The sequence below is a fragment of the Adiantum capillus-veneris genome, chromosome 5 (assembly GCF_014529385.1).
Source record: "Adiantum capillus-veneris isolate H3 chromosome 5, ASM1452938v2, whole genome shotgun sequence".
Classification (NCBI taxonomy): domain Eukaryota; kingdom Viridiplantae; phylum Streptophyta; class Polypodiopsida; order Polypodiales; family Pteridaceae; genus Adiantum; species Adiantum capillus-veneris.
The window spans coordinates 67381354-67403123 of NC_140935.1; the positions used below are offsets into that span (position 1 = coordinate 67381354).

At 41.4% G+C, this 21770-nt stretch overlaps 1 protein-coding gene across 1 annotated transcript; it reads right to left on the reverse strand.

Moving 5' to 3' along the window:
* Window positions 1-1391: 1391 nt before the first annotated feature.
* LOC147457474 (uncharacterized) lies at window positions 1392-6367 on the reverse strand. The gene is made up of 8 exons (XM_086512353.1): window positions 6228-6367; window positions 5726-5844; window positions 5391-5428; window positions 5064-5291; window positions 4750-4973; window positions 4504-4661; window positions 3920-4379; window positions 1392-3831 (listed from the first exon to the last, which is right to left on the reverse strand). The coding sequence occupies exons 2-8, from the start codon at window positions 5837-5839 to the stop codon at window positions 1739-1741; spliced, it is 3315 nt and encodes a 1104-aa protein (XP_086368479.1). The 5' UTR covers window positions 5840-5844; window positions 6228-6367; the 3' UTR covers window positions 1392-1738.
* Window positions 6368-21770: the final 15403 nt, after the last annotated feature.

Consider the following 21770-nt stretch of genomic DNA (forward strand, 5'->3'; position numbering starts at 1 on the left):
TATTTTGCTATCCAATGCAAATCTGACTTATGTAGATATGCTTGTGTTTGTCATTGCATCTCAACTTGGTATTGAAGGATGCCATGTCAAAAAAGAAAAGTTTCCACAAAGCATGTCAAATTCAAGTATTTATCACCAAATGGCATTATAAGAGAAGAGAAGATCTCTTGTATGGGCAGAGAGAGCTTGAAAGGATCCTCTATAATTATATGAGTATATAAACCATCAATTATTTTGTTACAGGCTTGAAATTGACTAATATTTTATCTTTGGCTAATTGACTTCTTGTCGTGTAAAGAGGATTCTAGCTTGGTTTGCAAATCACTCGAAAGTCTTTTAAGCATGGATGCACATAGATAAAAACTTGTACCTATACTAGAATGTATTCATGGTGCCTTCCGAAGACATTTGGAAGATTACACACATACTCTTGTGAATGAAGATATTGACGATATCCTCCATGTAAGAAAAATTCAAATTGAGTCTTCACGTGTAATTGACTCTGGATATTGTCTTTTCAAACCTTGCTACTTATCAAATTTGTCACATGATCATAGCCAAGTGGCTGTTGTGCCACTATATCACAAGAAGACAAATGATGACCAAAATATTGAGGAAGCTCAAGAACAAGGTAGCTCCTTACGTACCCCAATAGATTGAGTGGATTTTTGTAATGAGATACTACCATAAAAGGTGCCCTTATTCATGGCTCGTCAAAGGAAACTGACTCTCACGGAGGCATCAATGCTCAATATCCTGCCAGAAACAAGATGGGAGGATTTGAAGTTGGAGTCATTCTTCTTCAGGAAGATTGGGAGTTCATCTTACAAGACTATCGGCAAGTAAAGCCCTTGTCCACAATCTTAATTGCCCTAACGTGACCAGATCTCAAAGAGTCAAACACAGATCTCAAAAAGTCAAGCATACTTGTTGATCATTTTGAATTAATTTCTCTCTAACAATTGCCAAACTAACATATGAAAATAGCCAAAAATCTTAGTTACACTGACCTCAAACTAATATCAAGTCCTTCAATTGTTTTTGAGCCTTCAAAGCAGAGGTCATGGTCCATCAAGTCCATCCCAACACCTAACCAGGACACAAGCTTAAATACCAATTGTCGCTACAATCTAGACAGAATAGACTCTTCAAGTAAAAAAATCATTACCAAACAAACTCGCTAACACCTTGGCGCAACTGTCTACTTTCTATTGGACACAACCTTAAATACCAATTGGCGCTACAATCTAGACAGAAAACGCTCTTCGAGTAAAAAACGTTGATCATAATACCATACATACACTAACTCCTTGGCGCAACTGTATACTTTCTAGTAGCCTCATTCTCAATCAAAGAAACAGCTTCCAAAGATTGAAAGACATTCTTGAATAGATTCCAAATTGCAAACTCATGCAGGTGTACCATTACTTTAAGATATCTGAAAGCACTACTCAGACACAATATGGAAACAATCAATTTACAAGGCAATACTGCCATGCTCTCAAAAGCACTCGTATAACCTAGGTACAAAACGCGTGGGGACGGAATGGAAAACCCGAATCTGAGCCTTCACCACACAGGAAGCAAAGGGATCCCACATACCTAAGAGCCCCCAGAAAAATTATGTACAAAAATCAATAAAAACTACTAATGGCGTTCTGCAAAAACTCATCTGCCGCAAGCTTGAAAAGCATCCCCACCAACAGCTTAAATTTCAGTGAAAAACTGTCTGATTTTGTCAAGCTCTGGTAGTTTCCGTTGGTGTAGGCTGCTGTCTAGCTTGTCCCGCAGTCGACACCTGCTGTCCAGCTTGGGCATTCCCACTGGTAATAATTTTAGCTGGGGTACCGCTTTGAAGAGTTCCACCAAGATTAATGTTGGCAGAAGAAACTGGATGTCGCGCTTGCACAGGGATGCTGGTAAGGTTTCTGGGAAGAACACTTTGCTGCCCATTTTGAGACATAGCAGCAGAAAGACCCTTTCCATTTGTACCTTGTTGACTGGTTTGAATAGAACTTTTCATACTAACAGCTTGCTGACCATTACACATAGTAGCACTGGAAAGGTGTTTAACTGTGCTGTTTTGAATCACAGCACTAGCAGCATTCTTCATGATAACACCCTGCTGACTGTTCTGCGCTGCTACACTTGCAAGGGTCTTAACAGCTGAACTATGCTGGCCGTTCTGAATTGTAGCACCAGCAACACTTTTGGAATGCTGACCACTCTGAATGGTTGTTCCACCATGGCTCTTACATGTAACACCTTGTTGTCCATTTTGTAGATTGACATTTTTTACCAAAGCAGTGCCAATGTACTTACTATTTGATTGGGAAAGATTGTTTATCATTTTGTCTGCAAACTCAGCCATTCTCTTCAGCTGTTCCTGATTCGCATCCTTAGGAACTGCCATTTTCGAAGCTCCGTCCAATGTACCAAGAGATTCTGATGATTTTGAGCTGGATACCTTATCCTTGCTGTTTGATACTTTATACAATTCCAAATATGATTCTCGTTTGGTTAAGGTTGTCAACCCTTGTTTGACATCCTCATGAATAGGAGGCAGTGATCTGCTCTCTAAGCTGATAACCTCTGCTGTAGCTTTAGAAACTTGGGCACCCTTATCAAGGCCAGCAGTAGATTTTGTTTCCACCATCCCAGCCGAAGCGGTATTGTTTGGTGCCCCCTTGGACTCATCATCCGTGACAATAGAAACCTTGCTCAGAGCATGTTCCTCCTCATCACCCAATTTTTTGCTTTGGGCCGTCAGAGGTTCATTTGACATGCTTGCTTGTGTCTCACTTGCAAGCATGTCACGGCTTCCCTTGACATAGTCAGAATTGGAAACTGAATCCATAGAAGCACATTCCACTTGTAATGATGATGCAAATGAAATTTGCTCTGATGCATTAACAGCAGCAAGTGACCCATTTGAGATGCTAGTGCTGAAACACGCAGTTTCAGCCCCATGAACACATATTTCTGACTCGGCATCCGGCTGAGATTCATCTTGGCTTCTGGACATCTGCAATACTTCCCCAGATATCTTACATATTGAAGAATCTTTTGGTGCAGCTTTGTCTATCCTCAGTGTAGCATCCTGAGTGATCCGCATTTTTAAGTCAGAAATTGCCTCTTCATGTTTTGTCCGCAGCATTTGAAGCTCCTCCTCCTGCTGCATTATTAGCCTTAAGACTTCTGAATCATCAAGCTTCTCATCAGAACCTAGGCGCATAAAATGTCCTTCCTTGAATTCTACTTCATCAACTCCTGATTGTCTCCAAGGCAGTGAGTCCAACTTTGCCTCAGTCTCAACAAACTCCAGACTGTGCGTGGTCACATCATTATCTACACCCACTTCAGAACCTGACTGAGCATCCAGAGAGAAATCAGATCCAGAATCAGCAGAGAAATCACTGAAAAGCTCCAAACCATCAGAATCCTGTTGCTGCTGATCGGAGCTATTTATGTTGCAGCCAACTTCTTCAAACCTGCCATATGTCGGGCCAGATGCCAACTGTGAATCATCTGGCGGGCCTACTGTCATGCCAGGAGTGCTAACAGGCAACCCATCATCTCTCTCATCTTGCACAACTGGAGGGTCTAGCACAAGTTCCTTTTGCTCCTTACTGACATCGTTATCTATTGCATCATCAAACGCCAACCCAGGTTTCCAATCTGGAATCAAGGCCAAAATTTCACTGTCGATCATGTCTGCAATTGTCGTGACATCTTGGTCAGATAAGTCGAGCTCTGCCACCATCTCACTTGCAACAGACATTGCTGTATCAGCATCCACATCAAAATCAAACTGTATGATTCGAACTTCACCTGCAGAAGAAGTAAGTGGCTCTCTGAGACAAGACATGGCTGTAACAGATTTGATTTAAAAATTAGTGTCTAAACGAGCTAGAGTTACCTCCTGAACTCGCAATTCGGATTCTTACAAGAACTTTCTTATCATCTTGCTTTCTACCTTTTATTCTAAAATCCTTACAGCTTCTCATCCCATCCTTTGGGCTTTGAGTATCCGACAAAGAAAGCCTTCCAGTAGAGGAAGTATCAAGCCTTGGAGACCCTTCACTTGCTGATAAAAATTTCGGTGCAATTTCATCATACTTTTGACCAAATAGATGACAGTCTGCTGCCATGAAGTATGTATGCTCAGGAATGGGATCAAGGATCCGTGCACCTCCAAGAAAGTTGGCACTTCCATTAATGCTTAACTCCTGCAACTCAAGATCCTCATCGCTGCGAAGAAAGGGATCCATAAGAAGCTCTCTTGCATGAAGCCTTTGTGATGCAGTAGCTAGACACTTTTCTACAAACTCCTTAGATCCTCGATCTTTGATTTTCCCTAATGCCGCTGGTCTTTTCCCCTGTATAAACAAACCATAGCAGTGAATTGTAGATGCCCATCACTGAAAAACCATCTTGTTTTCTGTTTATTTGGAAAGATTTTGCTACATCACCAGCACAAAAACTAAACAATCTGTTACATACCATTGTAACTTTCCTGTAGATCTGTGCAGCATTTGTACATTCACTGTAAGGGTACTCAGAGGTAAGCATCTCCAGCAAGCACATACCAAATGAATAGACGTCCACAAGCTCATTATAATGCTCCTCATACAGCTCAGGAGCCATAAACTCTGGAGTGCCTGTACGGACAGCAGAGTGGCCTTTCAGTAGAAATCCAAGCACCCCAAACTTTCAAGCTACCAAAAACTGGTCCCGTAACTACATTACCAATTACACTCTGTGCTGCGGGTGCTTGACGCAAGATAGTTGCCAGACCAAGGTCCCCAATTTTGACCTCTCCATTGTTTCCATTTATAAAAATGTTGTCACACTTCAAATCGCGATGTATGATGGGAGGATCTCGACTATGCAAAAAGACCAGACCCCTTAAAATCTGGCGAGACCAATTTTTTATGGCTCTCAACTTCACAAATTTATGTTTTTTACAATATCTGCAGAGAAATAGAAAATAATCAAGACTGTAGCCGATAACAAAATAGTTGACAAAACAATTTCACAAGGATGCCTCTCATCATACTCACTGTCTCAGAGTTCCTGAAGTGAAAATTTCTGTGATGAAATTCACATTTCTGGTACGAGTGTCAACCCAGGAAGTGTAAAACTTGATTATGTTTTTGTGTTTCAAAGTCTTTAAAAGATGCAGCTCAGAATACAGGCGATCAATGTCTCCAGCATTATGTAGCACATCGTGAATCTTCACTTGATTCCAAGCAACTTCAATTCCATCTAGGTCATCAAAAGCCTTGTATCTGGTATCGAGGTCAAGAAAAAAATGCACAAGAGTTGCAAACATAACTGACAAGGGTAAATACAAAAAAATTGTAACAACAAAACAAGGAAAAGGATACACAGTTTTGTAGGCCCCCTTGCCCAAGACTTCATTATACTGCACAACAAGGAAAACGCCATCATAACAAGCTGGTTTAAAGGGGCCCACATGGCATGCTGCCATACAGATGCTAGTAACTTCGTTAAGGCTACTTAAATTAGTGCGCGTACAGCATGCTCCCATACTACTACACCAAATAAACGTCTTTGGCTACTTCTACTCAGCTTTAAATCAATGACCATGACAGCTAAACGACAGCATTGGTTGAAAAGAGAATCATACAGCATGCTGACAGACTCATACACAATAAGTTTATCTTCAATATATTTGATCACAGATAGGCCAGAAACTCACTCGACCATATCTTCCAGATGGATCCACCTCCACAAACTCAGACCCTTCCTCACTTGCATCATCAGGAGGGGTGTCATCTAAAGCAGCGCCTTCATCATCTGAGGCCTTCTCCATGACAGCTGTAGAAAGAACTGGACCAATTCAGAAAATTGACGACACTTCAGAAACTCAACAAGAGAAGAAAAGAACAAACGTTGCAGGCACAGGATTCAGGAAGTGATCAGGTAAAAGCTGCAAGAGTTCTAAGGCCATCGAGGGAAAAAGAGGAGGCAGCAACACAGTAAGACCACATATGCACGCAAAGAGATGGAGACAGTAGACGCTATGGTGGAGGTTGGTGCGGAAGGACGGTAAGGCGGGAAGGAGCAAAGTGCTTCCGACATATGTGGAAGGCGAAAGAAAAGGCTGGCAATGGGCCCTGAAGCGATGGCAATGAAAAGAAGCGGGGCTCAAAAGAGTCACGGAGAAGTGGTCGTAATATTCTAAAGCGACACAAGCTTACCGGACGAAAGGCTCTGGAGACGGCGAAACCCCTAGCTGCCTAGCTGTCCAAAGCAAAGCTTCCATGGCGAAAGGCATAGAAGGTTTCCATAGCTTTCAACGTTCCTGCAGAAAGAAGACCGCCACGAGACGATGGAAAGGACGGCTTTCTCGCCTGACTTCCGTTGAGAAAACGACAGCAGATCTGCGGGCCTTTTAGTCTTTCGGATGAGACCTAGCTTCCCAACAATGGGAATTGGAATGTCCTTATTGTAAAAATCATTCTTCTTCGACGCGCACGACAACTTTCCCAAAAGCAAAGTTCAGTTTAAACTTTCGAACCAACAGCCGGAAAAACCCTGCAGCAGCTATGGAAAGCACATTTCTACTTCACCCTGCAAAGCGGACAATTTCAAAGCTTGATGCCCTGATCGACTTGCAGGATGAAGCAGAGACATGTGTATTCCATAGCTGCAAGAATTTGACGAAGAAGAAGGCGTCGCAATGTACCTGCAAAGCTCGAGGACGCTGAGGGCCCCGTGAAGAACAGGTTGCTACTCCAATCGCATATAGAAACCCTAAACGCTACAGTAAAAAATTAAAAGAAACGTTTGAAGGCGAAGCTAGGGTTTTGAAGGCTGATCGCTGGCTCCTCTATTTCTGCAGCTATTGCTCATGTAGGAAAACCTAATTCTTCTCAAAAAGAAACGCAGGCTGGTAGGCGAATTATGGTTATTAAGATTAAGAGATGGAGAGGCGGCTGCCTCTGATTGCAGGCTCTTCTCCCTCGCGGTCTGTATGGCGCATCTGCTGTTCCACGGTCGTACGATTAAACGGGCGTGCTTGCCCTCCGCTGTTCGCCGCCTCTTCTGCCGACCTTTCCTTATTTTTGGCACAGCACGTAGTCAACACTTAACAGTTCCATACCATGGCTAACAATAATAGTCCTCAAATGACAATCTTCCCAACCGCTTATCAAAAGTACAAAATCGAATACCAAATCGTGTATAATTTGAATAATTTTCTTCAATGAAGCTTGTGAAACGTCCCATATTCTTGAACATAGTGTAACCTCCAACCCCATCAAGGAGCCAAAACTCCTTTTTGGACCCAATCAGTTTGTTGGACTTTACCCCTTTTTCTTAGGAACGACGTGGAAGCAACCTAAAGGCACTTCGCTTGCAACCAAACATGCACTTGATGATCTTCAATCGCCGCCACCACTCAGTCACCATAGCAGAGTAAATGTTTCTTTTGACCTTGTGCTTCTCACAAGTGATTTTCTGAGCTTTTATGGCTTTTGTTACACGTGGAATCCTAGCATAGTTCCATGCAAGCATATTGTTGTCTCCTTCAACAACCACCGTCTCTTTTTTGAACTATACTTTGAAAGAAAGCTTTTGGTTTTGATTCTCCACCTTAGAGCAAATGTTTCAAATCTTATTATAGTGTGCTTCTTACAAGTGATACGGGCATTTATGGCTTTTGTTACACATGGAATCCTAACAAAGATCCATGCAAGCTTATTGTTGTCTCCTTAAACAATCACCATCTCTTTCTTGCACTATACTTTAGAAGAGAGCTTTTGGTTTTGATTCTCCACCACAAAGTAGGGTCTCACTCATGAGTGTCACACTCATTTTTTCTAGTTGATAACTCGATGGCCATAGGATACATTAGTAAGCCTCAAGATGAACATTATTCAATGAATCATAGAACTCATATATGTCCATTACAAACAGAGGTCTAGAACAAGACCATTAACCAACACGGCTTTATCAAGAGCCACAACCATGTCATAAATTTGATGGTGATAATCTAGTTAAAGTTTATCTATTGGATTATATTGTCATAATTGATGGATGAATGTGAAAGTACTCACTTCAGCTTAAACTTCCCTAAGCAACATTGTGAACAAAACAACAAACTCCAATCAATGTGATTAATTATTTGAGTGTACAAAGAAATGATAAGTAGCTCATTTAAAGGTAATTACAAGAGCACAAGCACAAAAGAACTAAGAGGAAGGTAAGAAAGATGACACAGCTTGTCAAGTAAAAAAAGACAAATTTAATTAATGAAAAAGAACAAAAGACTAGGTTGAAATCCCATAGAGAGCACGAACAGTAAGCTTTCACAGTTAAGCTAGCCAAGGCTCAAGAGAGAAATTAAGACATAACAGGGAAGCTCCATCCCAATCTCAACAACCTAGTGAGAAAAACATGGTAACAAAACCAAAAGAAACAAAAGAACCAAAAAGTGCAAGTTCTGTGGTTTAGTATTGCTAGCCAAAGTTTTGAACCATTAGAAGGTTTGTTGAAAGCTTAGCAAATAAAACTAAAGACCAACCAAACTCAATAACAAAGGTGGCTATCACAGTTCAGAGGAGCTAGAAAAGCAATGGATATAGATGTGCAAGAAGTTCTGATGGAGTCGCCACATGCATGGAAGGATGTAGGTAATAGTCTTGAGAAAATGGTACTTAAAACCCTTGTGGCAAACTTTAAACATGAACTAGGAAATATGGTCAAGCCTAAGAGACACACAACCTATTTCCATCTATAAAGTGGATGATGGTCCTATGAGGTGAAGAAGGAAATACTACTCTTCCAATTAAGTATTAAGGTATTAAAACCTTGGCAATACTAGACAGTGGAGCTAAGTAGCTATAGCCATGAAAGACAACAAAAGTCTCCATCCAAGAGAGTGTGAACACCTCCACATCAACCAAAAGAGCCTCAACAAAAGCAACCTCACCAAAAGATCTACCATGCTTAATACCCATCTTAGAAGACCTTCTATCAAATGTAAACTAAACAAAAGATGGCGCTTAAAACTTAAAAAGAAACATCTATGTACTAAACCTCATCTGGGTATCCTCTTCTAGATCGTCTCAACATGGCAAAGTCATTGGATGGGTACTCTTATAGTAGAAGACAATCGGTGTTCAAGGTTACTACATTAACAACACAAATAAATGGGTCCTGAAGCCAAAGCTTACAGCGTTGAAATACCAAAATAAAAGGAAATTCACCTCAATTTTATTACTAAGAAAAGACAACCCAAGTCCATGCTAAAGAGGAGACAACACTATATGCACACATCAAGAAGAGCCAATGGCCCAACAAGCAAGAACACCTTCAGGGCCACCAAAACTGAAGCAGACATGGGTACCAAGGAAAGAAGTCGATACTCTTGCAAATTTGGAGATCGCTAAAGTTAAAACTGGGTAAAAACTAAGGTGAAAACATAGGCCTACTACAAGCAATATATAATACCATTAAAGATATTTAAATTAGCACACGGATTCTATAAAAGTAACATTCAAATCGGCTACCTCAATCCCATGGTGAACATGTAAAATCATCAATAAATAGCCAAAGACTATTGGTCACCACTCAAAAAATAACAAAGAAGGTTCAATGAAAACCACAAAAGGACCAACTAAACTATGCTAAGAAAAACAATCCAAATAGTAAATAGGTATGTCAAAGAAAACCCACCTTGCCAACATAGTCCTTCAATACTTCTCTCTTCGAGAATATGAGCATTGAATTTTGAGGACTACTATGTTGAAAGCTCCCAAGAAGTAAAAAGACTTTCCGGTGACCTTTAGGTAGCTTAGGGATGGATTGTGAGTGTTTTTGGTGCTTTAGTTACACAAAGTCATCACAAGGAAAGCCATGGGAAAGAAAGATGTTGGAAATTTAGTTCAAACCTAAATACTTATGGCATCATTGGCCATAGCAAAAACAAAATACTTCATACCACATTTATGCCTCAAAACTCAAATCAAACACGGTATCTTTAGATATAGTAATTTTTTTGTGCCATTTTGGTTTCCATCTTGCTAAGATAGTAGAAATTGTGATTTGAGAAACTGATGAAAGTGTGATTTGGGCACATTCCATAGCTAGGAAAATTGAATACATCATCTACATTCTCAACACTTGTTGGAAGCGGAGATGGGAAGAATGATTAATTGCTTTCAATCCCCAGTCTTGCTTGCACCTCTGCTTGTCAACCTTTCACCATCCCTTCCAATTACCAAGTACTCACACACACCTACACTATGAAAACACACGCAAGAGAATAAATTGACAAGGGAAGAGTGTAAGAGGGGTGTAAGAGATGTAGACATAATCATGGAGTACATAGAGTAACACACTATAGAGAGAGGGAAGGAAAAATTTAGGGCGGCTACACAAGAAGAGACTAATGATTGCACTCCAAACTCCATGGCACCTCTTGTGGAGTTTGGTATTTGATATTATTTTTGGTGTCAAAAAATGGAGGCTCCTCTTTTACACTTTAGTCACACGTTAGTTATGAGTGGAACGCACTACTTATTGCATTACCCTCTTAGAGTGAGTTCTCACTGTCCTATTACAAAGCAGCCATAGTGGCTTATTGATAAAAGATCTAAAATATTGTTCTAGAATAAAATGACTAAGAGGATTATTATTTGACGGCCCCTCATCGTCACCTCCCAGAATTCCAATCTACAAATCATCATGTACTCACTGTTAGTAAAATCAAATAGATAGCACATAATTAACCATTAAGCCAATTATCTCAATTGTAGTTAACCACATGCAATAAGAGGGTGCCCAGTCTCGTAACATCCCTCCCACCAAGGATAACAAATGTTCCTTAGTTGGCTCACCAACAAATCAAGTGGACCATGAGTGATCAAAAGTGTGGAGAAGGTCAAGGAAGTTGCGGGAAATTTTTTCAGGCATCCACTTGGCATCCTCTCTAGGGTGGTCTTTGAAGGTCAAAATATAGCGGTTATAAACCATGCCAGTGCATTTGGTGGTGGTCTCGTGATCAACTATTTGTGCAGGGATGAGTTGTTCTTCTTGGTCCACAAGTGAAGGTGGATCCTCATAAATGTGATATGTAGGTAGGGGTCCTCTGAAAGGTCTTAAAAGACTAATATTGAAAGCATTATGAATGTGCCAATGTGAAGGTAAGTCTCAATGAAATGAAACGTCATTGATCACAACAAAAATTCTAAATGGGCCGTAAAAACAAGGAGCAAGTTAAAAAAAACATTAGTATCAACACTTTTGATCCATAGTTTTTCAATGCAAAGCATAACATAATCACCTTCTTTAAATTGGTGTGCTTTGCGGTGCTTGTTACCATGCTTAGTGTAAAGTTCTTGTGAGTGTTTAATGGCAGAATGCACACTTGTATAAATATCATGAAAATTAGCAGTAAAATCATCAGCCGCAGGCACAACATCGGAAAGACGTGAAGCATGAGTAGACAGAGAATGACCATACACAATTCAAATGGAAATTTACATGTGGCAGTGTGAGTGGTGTTGTTATAAGAAAACTATAGAATATGCAGGTAATCATCCCATTTTTTGGGTTGAGAAAAAACATAAGCATTTAACAAGTCAATGATAGTGTGATTAGTGACTTCCGTTTGACCATTGAACTGAGGATGGAATGCAGAAGTAAAATCAAGTGTTGTTCTAAGATTTTCAAAAATATTATAGTCCAAAAAGCATTACAAAATTTGGAATCTCGATCAGATGTTTTAACTTTAGGCAAACCATGATGTGGAAAGACAGCTTTAAGAAATAGAAGTGCAGCTTGATGTGATGTGAGTGTTTTCCTACAAGGAATGAAGTATGCTTGTTTAGAAAAACGGTCAATGACAGTCCAAATCATATCATGCTTGTGAACAGTGAGTGGAAATCAAGTGACCAAATCCATTGAAATATGTTTCCAAGGTTTTTCAAGAATAGGGAGAGGGTGTAAAAGTTTCAATTTCTGACCTGTTGACAAATTAAACAAGTGAAACATACTGTTTAACATCAGTTCTCATAGTAGGCCAATAAAAATTGTGACGTGTAGAAATGGCCCCTTTTTATGGGCTAAAAGGGCTGCCCTCTCTCATGAGAGGCAGCCATGTGTAGCCGTCCTTGTGTAGATAAGTCCAAATCGGACCCTCCAATCCGCCCATGTGTGGCCGCCCTTGAGAAGACAAGTCCACTTTTGAATTCGGCCACCGGCCACCGGCCATTGACTTCCAACCACCGGCCAACCGACGGTTGTTTTCCGACCACTTTCCGGCCGTCGTCCGGCCATAATATTCCAGTGCAAAGGAATATTCCGGCGAGGGAAAAAAAAGTTTCGGGGGCCCCTAAAGTTGCCCTTGATTTTTAGCCGTGAAAAATTTGGTTTCCGGCGAGTGATTTTCCTTCACGCACGATGGCTTCTCCTCATAATGGGGGCCTTACAAATGTGCGCTTTTACCACAGAAAATTACAAGGGTAAATCAGGCTCCATACTTAACAGAGTGTTGGTGTAGGCTCTCAACCTCTCTACTTGCTTGGAGAAGGAGAGGGAGCTCTTGCACTTTGCACTTTACACAATGAGAGTGTGTGTGAGTGTGTGTGGGAGAGTATACCCCCTAAGCAAGCCCCTAGCTTCCTTGGTCGCCCCCCCCCCCCCTCCCCCCCCCCCCCCCCCCCTTGTAGCTCATGTTTGAAGCTCATTGGACCCCTCCAGGCCTAGCCAATCACAAGCAGAAGATAAATCAGTAACAAGGATAGCCTTGGGACAAGTGTCCCCCTTTCCCTTTGAGAGAGAGCACTTGATAAATGTAAAAACAATTAATTAAATCTTCTAATTTATCATTGAACCCCTTGGGTGGCCAACCAATAGGCTTCAGGCACACCATGAGGAGGAACTTGACAAGTGTCCCTTTTGCTTTCTTTCTACCAAGCATGCCTTGTGTGAGTGTGTGTGTGTGTGTGTTCTCTCTCATCCCCTCTCTTGTAGGGTTCACCCCCTCTTGTAGGGATTAGATTTGACTTTTGTGCCACCTCAAGCCCCTCAACCTTGGGCCTAGTTCTCACCACAAGCTTGGCCCTTAAGCCCCTCAAGCTTGAGCTGGGTTCTCACTTCAAGTACAACCCTAGCATCTCAAGCATGACAAGCACCTCAAGCATCTCAATCATCAAGCACCTCAAGCATCTCAAGCATCTCAGTCATCAGGCACCTCAAGCACCTTAGTCATCAAGCACGACAAGCACCTTAAGCTTGGGCCGGGTTCCCACCTTAAGCTCAACCCTAGCTTACCTAAGTTCAAAGGACTTTTACACTTATTATTGGAGGTCTTCAATGAAGCTCACCCTAAGGTCTTATACTCCACTAGTAAGCCTTGCTCTTTGATAGACCATCTTTCATTTGGGCCCCTTTACTATTGGCCCCGTGTTGAGATAGATCTATAAGCACATGTCTGTATCTTAACCCTTGTTCCCGTTTATTCTCCCACATTAAATGATCAATTTAATATCTGAAAATCATTTGGGTTGGTTAAACATTAGATTTTATGACAACATAAGTTTTGAAAAGTAGCAACAAATCCTCTATGTCCAGCATAGTGTCAGGACACCGGCAAGGCCAGACTAGACAAGGGCAAGGCCGGGCTAGGCAGTGTGAAAAGGGAGTCCAACTAGGGCAAAGGGCCAGGGGCTTTGCTATATAGTGGGTGGTTGGGTGGTGGACTCCTAGGTTCTAGTTCTCCTTGTCTAACATTGGTATTAAGAGCTTGGTTCTTTTTTGGGAAAGGCACAGCCATGGAGGAGGGGAGCCACACAAACTTGCACGAGCAAGTTGCATGTCGGGGTCACCAAACCGTGGAACACCTCTCCTGTGAGGAGGACGACAAGGAGTAGTGCCGTGGGCAACCCCCCCTTGCAAGAGGGAGCCGCCGAGATGGTGGACCTGCACAAAACTCGTCCCTTGCGGGCTCTACGGCTTTGCGCCAGGCGGGGGAGCATTTCACGACCCTGGGCCAAGGTCCCTTGCTCACTACAGAGACCATCATGGCCCCCTTCCTTGCTCGCGCGCTGCTGTAAGTGGCCATAGCCATTGCGTGGTCGTTTTTTCACACTACAAGGGCACCCAACCCCCTTGGGGGTTAGTGGCCACACCCTATTTTCAAGAACAAGGGGCGGTACCCATCATGGGGTACCCCACCCCCTCCCTTGTGTGCGGATTCGGCAAGGTCCGACAAGGTGCGACATCTCAACACGGCCGGGCACAAACTTTGAGTACCCAATTCTTTGCGTATGACCGGCAAAAACTCAGAGATTTAAGAAAAGCATTCCGACGGGAGTTCAAAGTACAATTACCTTTCAAAATCAATTAACGATTGCAAGTATAATTGATTCGGCTACCAAGGAATTGCGGAATTCCCTATACGACGAACAATTGGATCGGTTTCCACTGGGATACAAGAGATTTTGATGGAATTAGCAAGGCTAATTACACTTTGCAAGTGCTCTCAATCTCAGGTATTTTTTCTAACTATTCCTTGCACCGCACTTTGTCGCCATGGATTCAGATATCAATATGACATTTGATTTTGAACAAAGTACGCCTGATCCTGCCAATGATGGCCCGTGGCTGGATCCTCTCAAGGAGAGTACCCGCGATGCTACGGCAGGTGATGACACTTACGAATTGCTCGATATTCAAGAATTTTGTGCACTTCAGACACGCATGACAGTCATGGATGAAAATTTTAAAGCTTTAAATGAAAATGTCACTAAGATATCCACATTAGTGATTCAATTAATGCAACAGCAGTCCAAGGGTCCTGCTGACACGCACATGCATGAGCACATTGCTACACAATGGCAAGGCCCTTCTAATCTAGGGCAAGGCCCAAATGCTGATACATTGCATACTCTCACTGCAAAAGAGGTGGATGAATTGTTGAAAAACACCAAACCACCAATTTTTAAGGGAGAAGACTGAGACCGCAATAAGGATGCAAAGAATATCTTTCTCAGCAAGTGGGATGGAATTCACGCCTTACAACGTACTCCAGACGCAGTCAGAGCTCTGCAAATGAGCTTAACTCTAGAAGGCAAGGCCTACAAATGGTGGATGTCTCTCAAGGAGAAGAACATCATACCACAGAGTTGGGCAGCTTTTGAAGCTATGTTTAGCAAAGATTTTTTGCCTACGAATGAGGTAGATTGGAATTGGACGGCTTGGGACACATGTTCCTTGCACAAATACCCATCATTGCTTGAATATATCTCTCACTATCGGGATGTTATCCTCAAGTTGGAAGGCTTAGATACCTTTCAACAAGTACGGGGGTTTATACGAGGTCTGACACCAGAGCTTAAGAAGTACGTCAAGACCCAAGATCCTAAAACACTTGAGGAAGCCATAGTGAAAGCACATATTCACAATGATCCAGATGAAAACAAAGCACATAATAGTCACATGCCTGCTAATACACATAGTAATACACGCAATGAGTATGGGCACAATAAAAAGAAATTTATAGCTGCCAATTCAGATGCATCTAAAAAACCCAAGGGGTTCAGGGGTCCTCTCTCTCCTGAGGACTTTGATAAAGCTAAGAAAGAGAAATTATGTTTTCAATGTTTAGGAAGAGGTCATGGCAAAAAGGATTGTCCCAAGGGAAAATCTGATGCTCATGGCAAGGAGACAGTAGTTCACACGGTTCTTGATTCTTCCTCATGGTTCTCTACAGTGGAAGTAACACACGCTAAGGTGGTGCATGAATGATGTCTCACAGCTTCCATGTGGCAACAAACCTTTGGACCACATGAGTTAGTACGTATGCACGGATATCTGCAAGGGCACAAGGTGCGCATCTTGGTAGATGACGATGCTACTCACAATTTCATCAATTATGGATTGGTGAAAAAACTCAAATTGCCTCAAACTCCAAGTACCCACCACTACAAGGTAGCAATGATGAATGGACATAATACCGAAATCTGGGATACTCAATGCCGAGCTGTTCCGTTGGAAGTACAAGGTTACTCCACATGCTTGGATTCAGGTTATGAACATGGAAAGGGCAGATGTGGTTCTTGGTAGGGAGTGGTTGCATAGCCTAGGACCATCACTGAAGCGTAGCTATGAGCACAACAGCTTGATGTTCGAGTCCCATGGCGCACATGTGTTGTTGTTAGGAGAGAAGGATGTACCTTCTTCACCATTGATTTGTACAGTTGAGCTTATGTAGGTCGTTTTTGATAATGAAATAGATCAAGTTTTCTTGTGTTACTCACTATCTCATTTTCTTTCTAACATTGAATCTGTTGAACATTCCTCAACGTTGCATGCTTCTCTCTCATCTCTTCCACCAATGGCTAAGTCTAAACAAGCAAATGTTGCTAGTGAGTTACAAAAATTATTAAAGGAATTTCAATATGTTTTTCCTAATGATTTGCCACCGGGATTACCGCCGACACAATCGGTGCAACATAGCATCGACGTGGCTGCAGGCTGTAAACCTGTTAGTAAACCGCCCTACCGTATGAGTTATAGTTATTCGGAAGCTACTGAGGTGGAAAAGTCAGCTTGCTAACTACCTTAGTAGAGGATTTATACAACCCAGTTCTTCACCATGGGCTTCTCCTATTCTTTTAGTGAAGAAAAAAGATGGCAATATGCGCATGTGCGTAGACTACAATGGCTTAAATGCGATTACGGTTAAGAACAAGTACCCATTGCCACGAGTGGATGAGTTGTTCGATAAACTCACTCATGCTCGCATTTTACGAAAATAGACTTGCGGTACGGTTATCACCAAGTCCGTATTCGACTTGCTGATATCCCTAAAATTGCATTCCGAACAAGGTTTGGACACTATGAGTTTTTGGTGATGCCCTTCAGGTTAACCAATGCGCCCGCAATATTCATGACACTTATGGATAGTGTCTTGAAGCCGTACTTGGGCAAATTTTGTCATCGTTTTCCTCGATGACATTCTAGTTTACAGTGCTTTTGAAGAAGAACACTTACAACATCTCAGGCAGGTGTTCGAGTTGTTACGAACAAACCAATTATATGCCAAGGAATCTAAGTGTGATTTTTTGAAAGAAGAAATTCACTATTTTAGGGCATGTTATTTCAGCTAATCGATTATATATGGATCAATCCAAAGTGGATACCATCCGGAAATGGCCTTCTCCTAAAAATATGAAAGAGTTACAGATTTTTTTTGGGATTTGCATGTTTTTACCGAAGGTTCGTTAAAAACTATGCTAATATTTTTCTTCCCATGACGGATCAACTAAAAGGCAAAGGCAAAGCTTTTCAGTGGGGACCCGCTAAACAACACAGTTTCGATACACTCAAGGATGCATTAGCTATAGCTCCCATACTAGCTATTGTAGATCCTTTGAAACCATTCGTTTTGGAAACGGATGCCAGTGACCGTGCTATTGGAGTAGTCCTGCTACAAGACAGATGGCCAATTGCATTTGAAAGCAAGAAGCTTGATGCAGCTCAACAGAACTACTCTGCTTATGAGCGCGAACTCTATGCAATAATGTCTGCCTTAAAAACATGGCGGCATTATCTGTATGGTGCTCAGTTTGAGATTGTGTTTGACCATGAAAGCATCAAATGGTTTACACAACAAATGGATTTGAAGGGTCGGAAAGCCAGGTGGGCCAAGATTCTTCAGGAATATGATGCCAAGCTAAGGTACTGTAAAGGTTGATACAATGTGGTGGCTGACACTCTAAGTTGTATGCCAGAGATCAATTCTCTCTTGTTCACGGAACTTCGTAGTGAATTTTTGGATTCTTTCAAAGCAAATATGAGCATGATGAAGCATATTCCAAAGTGTGGAGCCATGTTCAAATGAGGCATCCTTCTCACTCTAATGATGGTAGTGTAACGTTAACCTCAACACCGTGTTCTCCTCTATCGAGTGATGAACTACAATGATGGAAGCATTTCACCATCGACAATGGGTACCTACTCCATAAAGGAAGAGTTTGTGTATCGACGGACACAGACATTCGGTGCCAAATTCTTTATGAATGTCATGATAGTCCAAGTGCAGGGCACTCGGGTATTAGAAAAACTTATGCTCTCATATGATGACAGTTTTACTCACCAGGTATACATGGCTTTGTTCAAGCTTATGTCTTGCATTGCCAAAAATGTCAAGTTAACAAAGCAAAGCGCCTGAAAGCAGGAGGACTCTTACATCCTTGAGAGATTCCCAATGGCAAATGGGAAAGCATCTCTATGGACTTTATTGTGGGTTTACCAACCACTGTACGAGGTCATGACTCGGTATGGGTGGTCGTAGACCGGTTGACTAAACTATGTAAGTTTATTCCAACCAAATCAACAGTTAAGCACCAGAACTAGCCAAGTTATTTGTGGAAAATCTATACAAATTGTATAGTTTGCCAAGTAACATTGTCAACAACCGTGATCCCAAGTTTAACAGTCACTTTTGGAGAGTTGTGTTTAAATGATTGGGTACACAACTGAACCTCAGTACAGAAGATCATCCAGAAATAGATGGTCAGCCTGAACAAGTTAACCAGGTGCTAGAGGATATGCTTAGAGCATATGTCAGCAAAAAACAGCCAGACTTGTAAGAATACTTACCTATTCTCGAGTTTGCCTCCAACAATGCTAAGCATGTCACAACTGAATTTAGTCCTTTCATGCTCATGTATGGGTTTCAACCTAGGTCACCAGTTACGGTGGGGTTGGCAATCAAAAAACTCCAACAGGTTAAGGATTTTCTCCAACCCCACATGGATATGTTGAAACTCGCTCGTCAGAATGTCCGACAAGCACAGGATCGGTATAAGAAGTATGCTAATGAGAAACGTCGGCAAGTTACCTTCGAAGAAGGGGAGGAAGTATTTTTATGTGTGCCAGAACATTCAGAAAGTCTGAAAACTGAGCCAACACCTAAATTATCTCCCCGATATTGTGGGCCTTTCAAAATACTCAAGTGAGTAGGTGATTGTGCCTACAAATTATTGCTACCTTCACATTCTCGTATTCATCCGGTGTTTCATGTAAGCCGTTTACGTAAGCGGTTACATGGGGACGATAATGTCATTGAACAACAGATTTTGGTTGATTTCATTGAACCTCATACCTTACCGCATGAACCTGAATGTGTTCTCGATTATCATGAGTTGCGTACACGTCATCATGTACGTCAACAAGCCTTAATCAAGTGGAAAGACCGACCTGAGGAAGGTGCCACTTGGGAAAATATTAGTGTTCTTAAGAAGAAGTTTTCCTCTTTTGTTTTCGAGGACGAAAACTCTTCTTAAGGGGGGAGTAATGTCAGGACACCGACAAGGCCGCGGACTAGACAAGGGCAAGGCCGGGCTAGGCATTGTGGAAAGGGAGTCCAACTAGGGCAAAGGGCCAGGGGCTTTGCTATATAATGGGTGGTTGGGTGGTGGATTCCTAAGTTCTAGTTCCCCTTGTCTAACACATAGGGTGGTTTGTGCAACTCTTTAATGATCAATGTATGAAAAAAGGTTTAGCTACACACAATTTTGTTTGAAATAAAGAAAGTTTTCTTAAATAGAGTATTCCAAAAATGTGTACACATAATTATCAATCATATGCAACCATGTGGTTTTGAAATCATCATCTTGTGCATAAGTGCCAGGCATTGAATCAAATGAAGTACCCATGATGGTTGACAGATTATTAAGAGAGGGTCTTTGACTCAAAGCGTCAGTTACAACATTCTTATTACAAGGTTGGTATTGAATGTTGGGTTGAAAACTTTGAATGAAGGCAGCCCACTTAATATGTCTATCATCTATTAAGGGTTGAGACCGTAAATACTTGATACTTTGTTGATCAATTTTGATAATTAAATCAACACCCATTAAATAGTGTTTCCAAATGTTCAAAGCATGTACAATAGCAGTCAACTCTTTGTCATGTGTACTAAACTTTTCTTCAGACGATTTAAACATACGACTTTCAAATGCAAGTGGATGGTTATCTTGCATAAAGACTGCACCAATACCTTTTCCACTAGCATCAGTGACTACGACAAAGAAATGGTCTATCAAAGTCAGGAAATTGGAGTACTGGTGCAGTTATCAAAGCATTCTTGAGTGCATTAAAAAAACTTTCTTGCAAATCAAACCATACATAAGGAGAATTTTTATTTAATAGGAGAGTGAGGTAATGAGATTTGTAAGCGAAGTTACGTACAAACTTCTTGTAATAACTGCATAAACCAGAAAAAGAACAAAGTTCATGCAAATTTTTGGGTCTAGGCCATGATTGAGTGGCGTCAATTTTCTTAGAGTCTACATGTATTCCCTTGCTCGATACGATGTGTCCCAAATATTTAATTTCAGATTGGAAAAATGAACTCTTTTCAAGATTCAGGTACAAGTGGTTGTGTGCATGTAGTTCAAATAAATGTGTTAACTGCTCTTTATGTTCTTGTTCTGATTTACTAAATACAAGAATTCCATCAAATAATACAATCACAAAATCTTGATGGTCAATGAAAATTCTATTCATCATGCACGTGAAAGTGGCTGGTGCATTCATTAAACCAAATGGCATGACAAGAAATTCATAATGTCCCGATTGTTTTTTGAAAGCAATTTTGTGGAGATCTTGATCAAACATCTTGACTTGGTGATACCCTGATTTGAGGTCAAAAGATGTTTGCCCCTTTCAGTTTGTTTAACAGATCATCCACTCGAGGAATAGGGAACCTATTCTTGATGGTGATCTTGTTTAAAGTCCTGTAGTCAATACACACACAAAAGGTGCCATTTTTCTTCTTAACAAGAAGTACTGGAGCTCTGTATGGTGAACTAATAGGTCTTATAATTCCTCGATCAAGCAAGTCAGTGATTTGAGTTTGTACATCCTTGTGTGCAGTTGGATTTACACGATAAGGTGCTCTACAAGGAATCACTATCCGGCATAATATCTATTTTGTGGTCTTTTGCGTGTGAAGGTGGAATTCCAGGTGGTAGATTATGCATGAAACAATTCTTAAATTGTGAGACAAAATCATCATGTGAAGAGTTATGTGAGGTTTCAGTTTCAACGGAAATTTGATTTACCAGCACCAGAGATATTTTTCATTGTTTTTGAATTGCTCTTTTGGCTTAAGTGTGAGAGAGAATTGGAAATTTTTGATGTGCTAGTGTTGCTTGGATGGCAAACCCAAGTCATTGTTGCAGTTTGCATTGATGAATTTACACAAGCACGTACATTTCTAGTAGCACCATTGCACGGTCTTGATATGATTTTGGGAATGCCATTTCGTCATGAATTTGATCCGTTGATTAATTATAAAACACGTACTGAAAGGGAGGTGGTAATGCGTGTGCTAGTCTCACCCAACCGTGCTATCTTATAGCCTCCCCCTAGCGTACACACTATCCGACCTGTCAGTGGTCTTGCCCATAGGATCCATGTCCTTACATTACCCCCCCCCCCCCCTCGGAGAATCGTTTTCGTCCTCGAAAACAAACGTAGGAAAATGTTTCTTAAGTGCGGAGACATTCTCCCATGTAGAACCTTCTTCAGGTCTATCTAGCCATTTTACCAACACCTGTCGTCTGACATGATGTTTGGTGCGAAGCTCATGAAATCCAAAATCTTTTCCGGCTCATGAGGAATGCTTGGCGGTCCGAGAAGGTCAACTAACACACCTGTGTCAATGACATTATCATTCTGTCCTAGTTGTTTTCGTAAACAGCTAACATGAAAATAGGATG

Excerpts from the sequence above, each read along its gene's own strand:
- LOC147457474 (XM_086512353.1), bottom strand. The coding sequence starts at position 5,839 with ATGGAGAAGGCCTCAGATGATGAAGGCGCTGCTTTAGATGACACCCCT. Across the intron at positions 5,429-5,725 it reads CATCTGGAAGATATGGTCGA|TATAATGAAGTCTTGGGCAA; the intron begins GTGAGTTTCTGG and ends CTTGTTGTGCAG. Across the intron at positions 4,380-4,503 it reads TCTACAGGAAAGTTACAATG|GGGAAAAGACCAGCGGCATT; the intron begins GTATGTAACAGA and ends TTGTTTATACAG.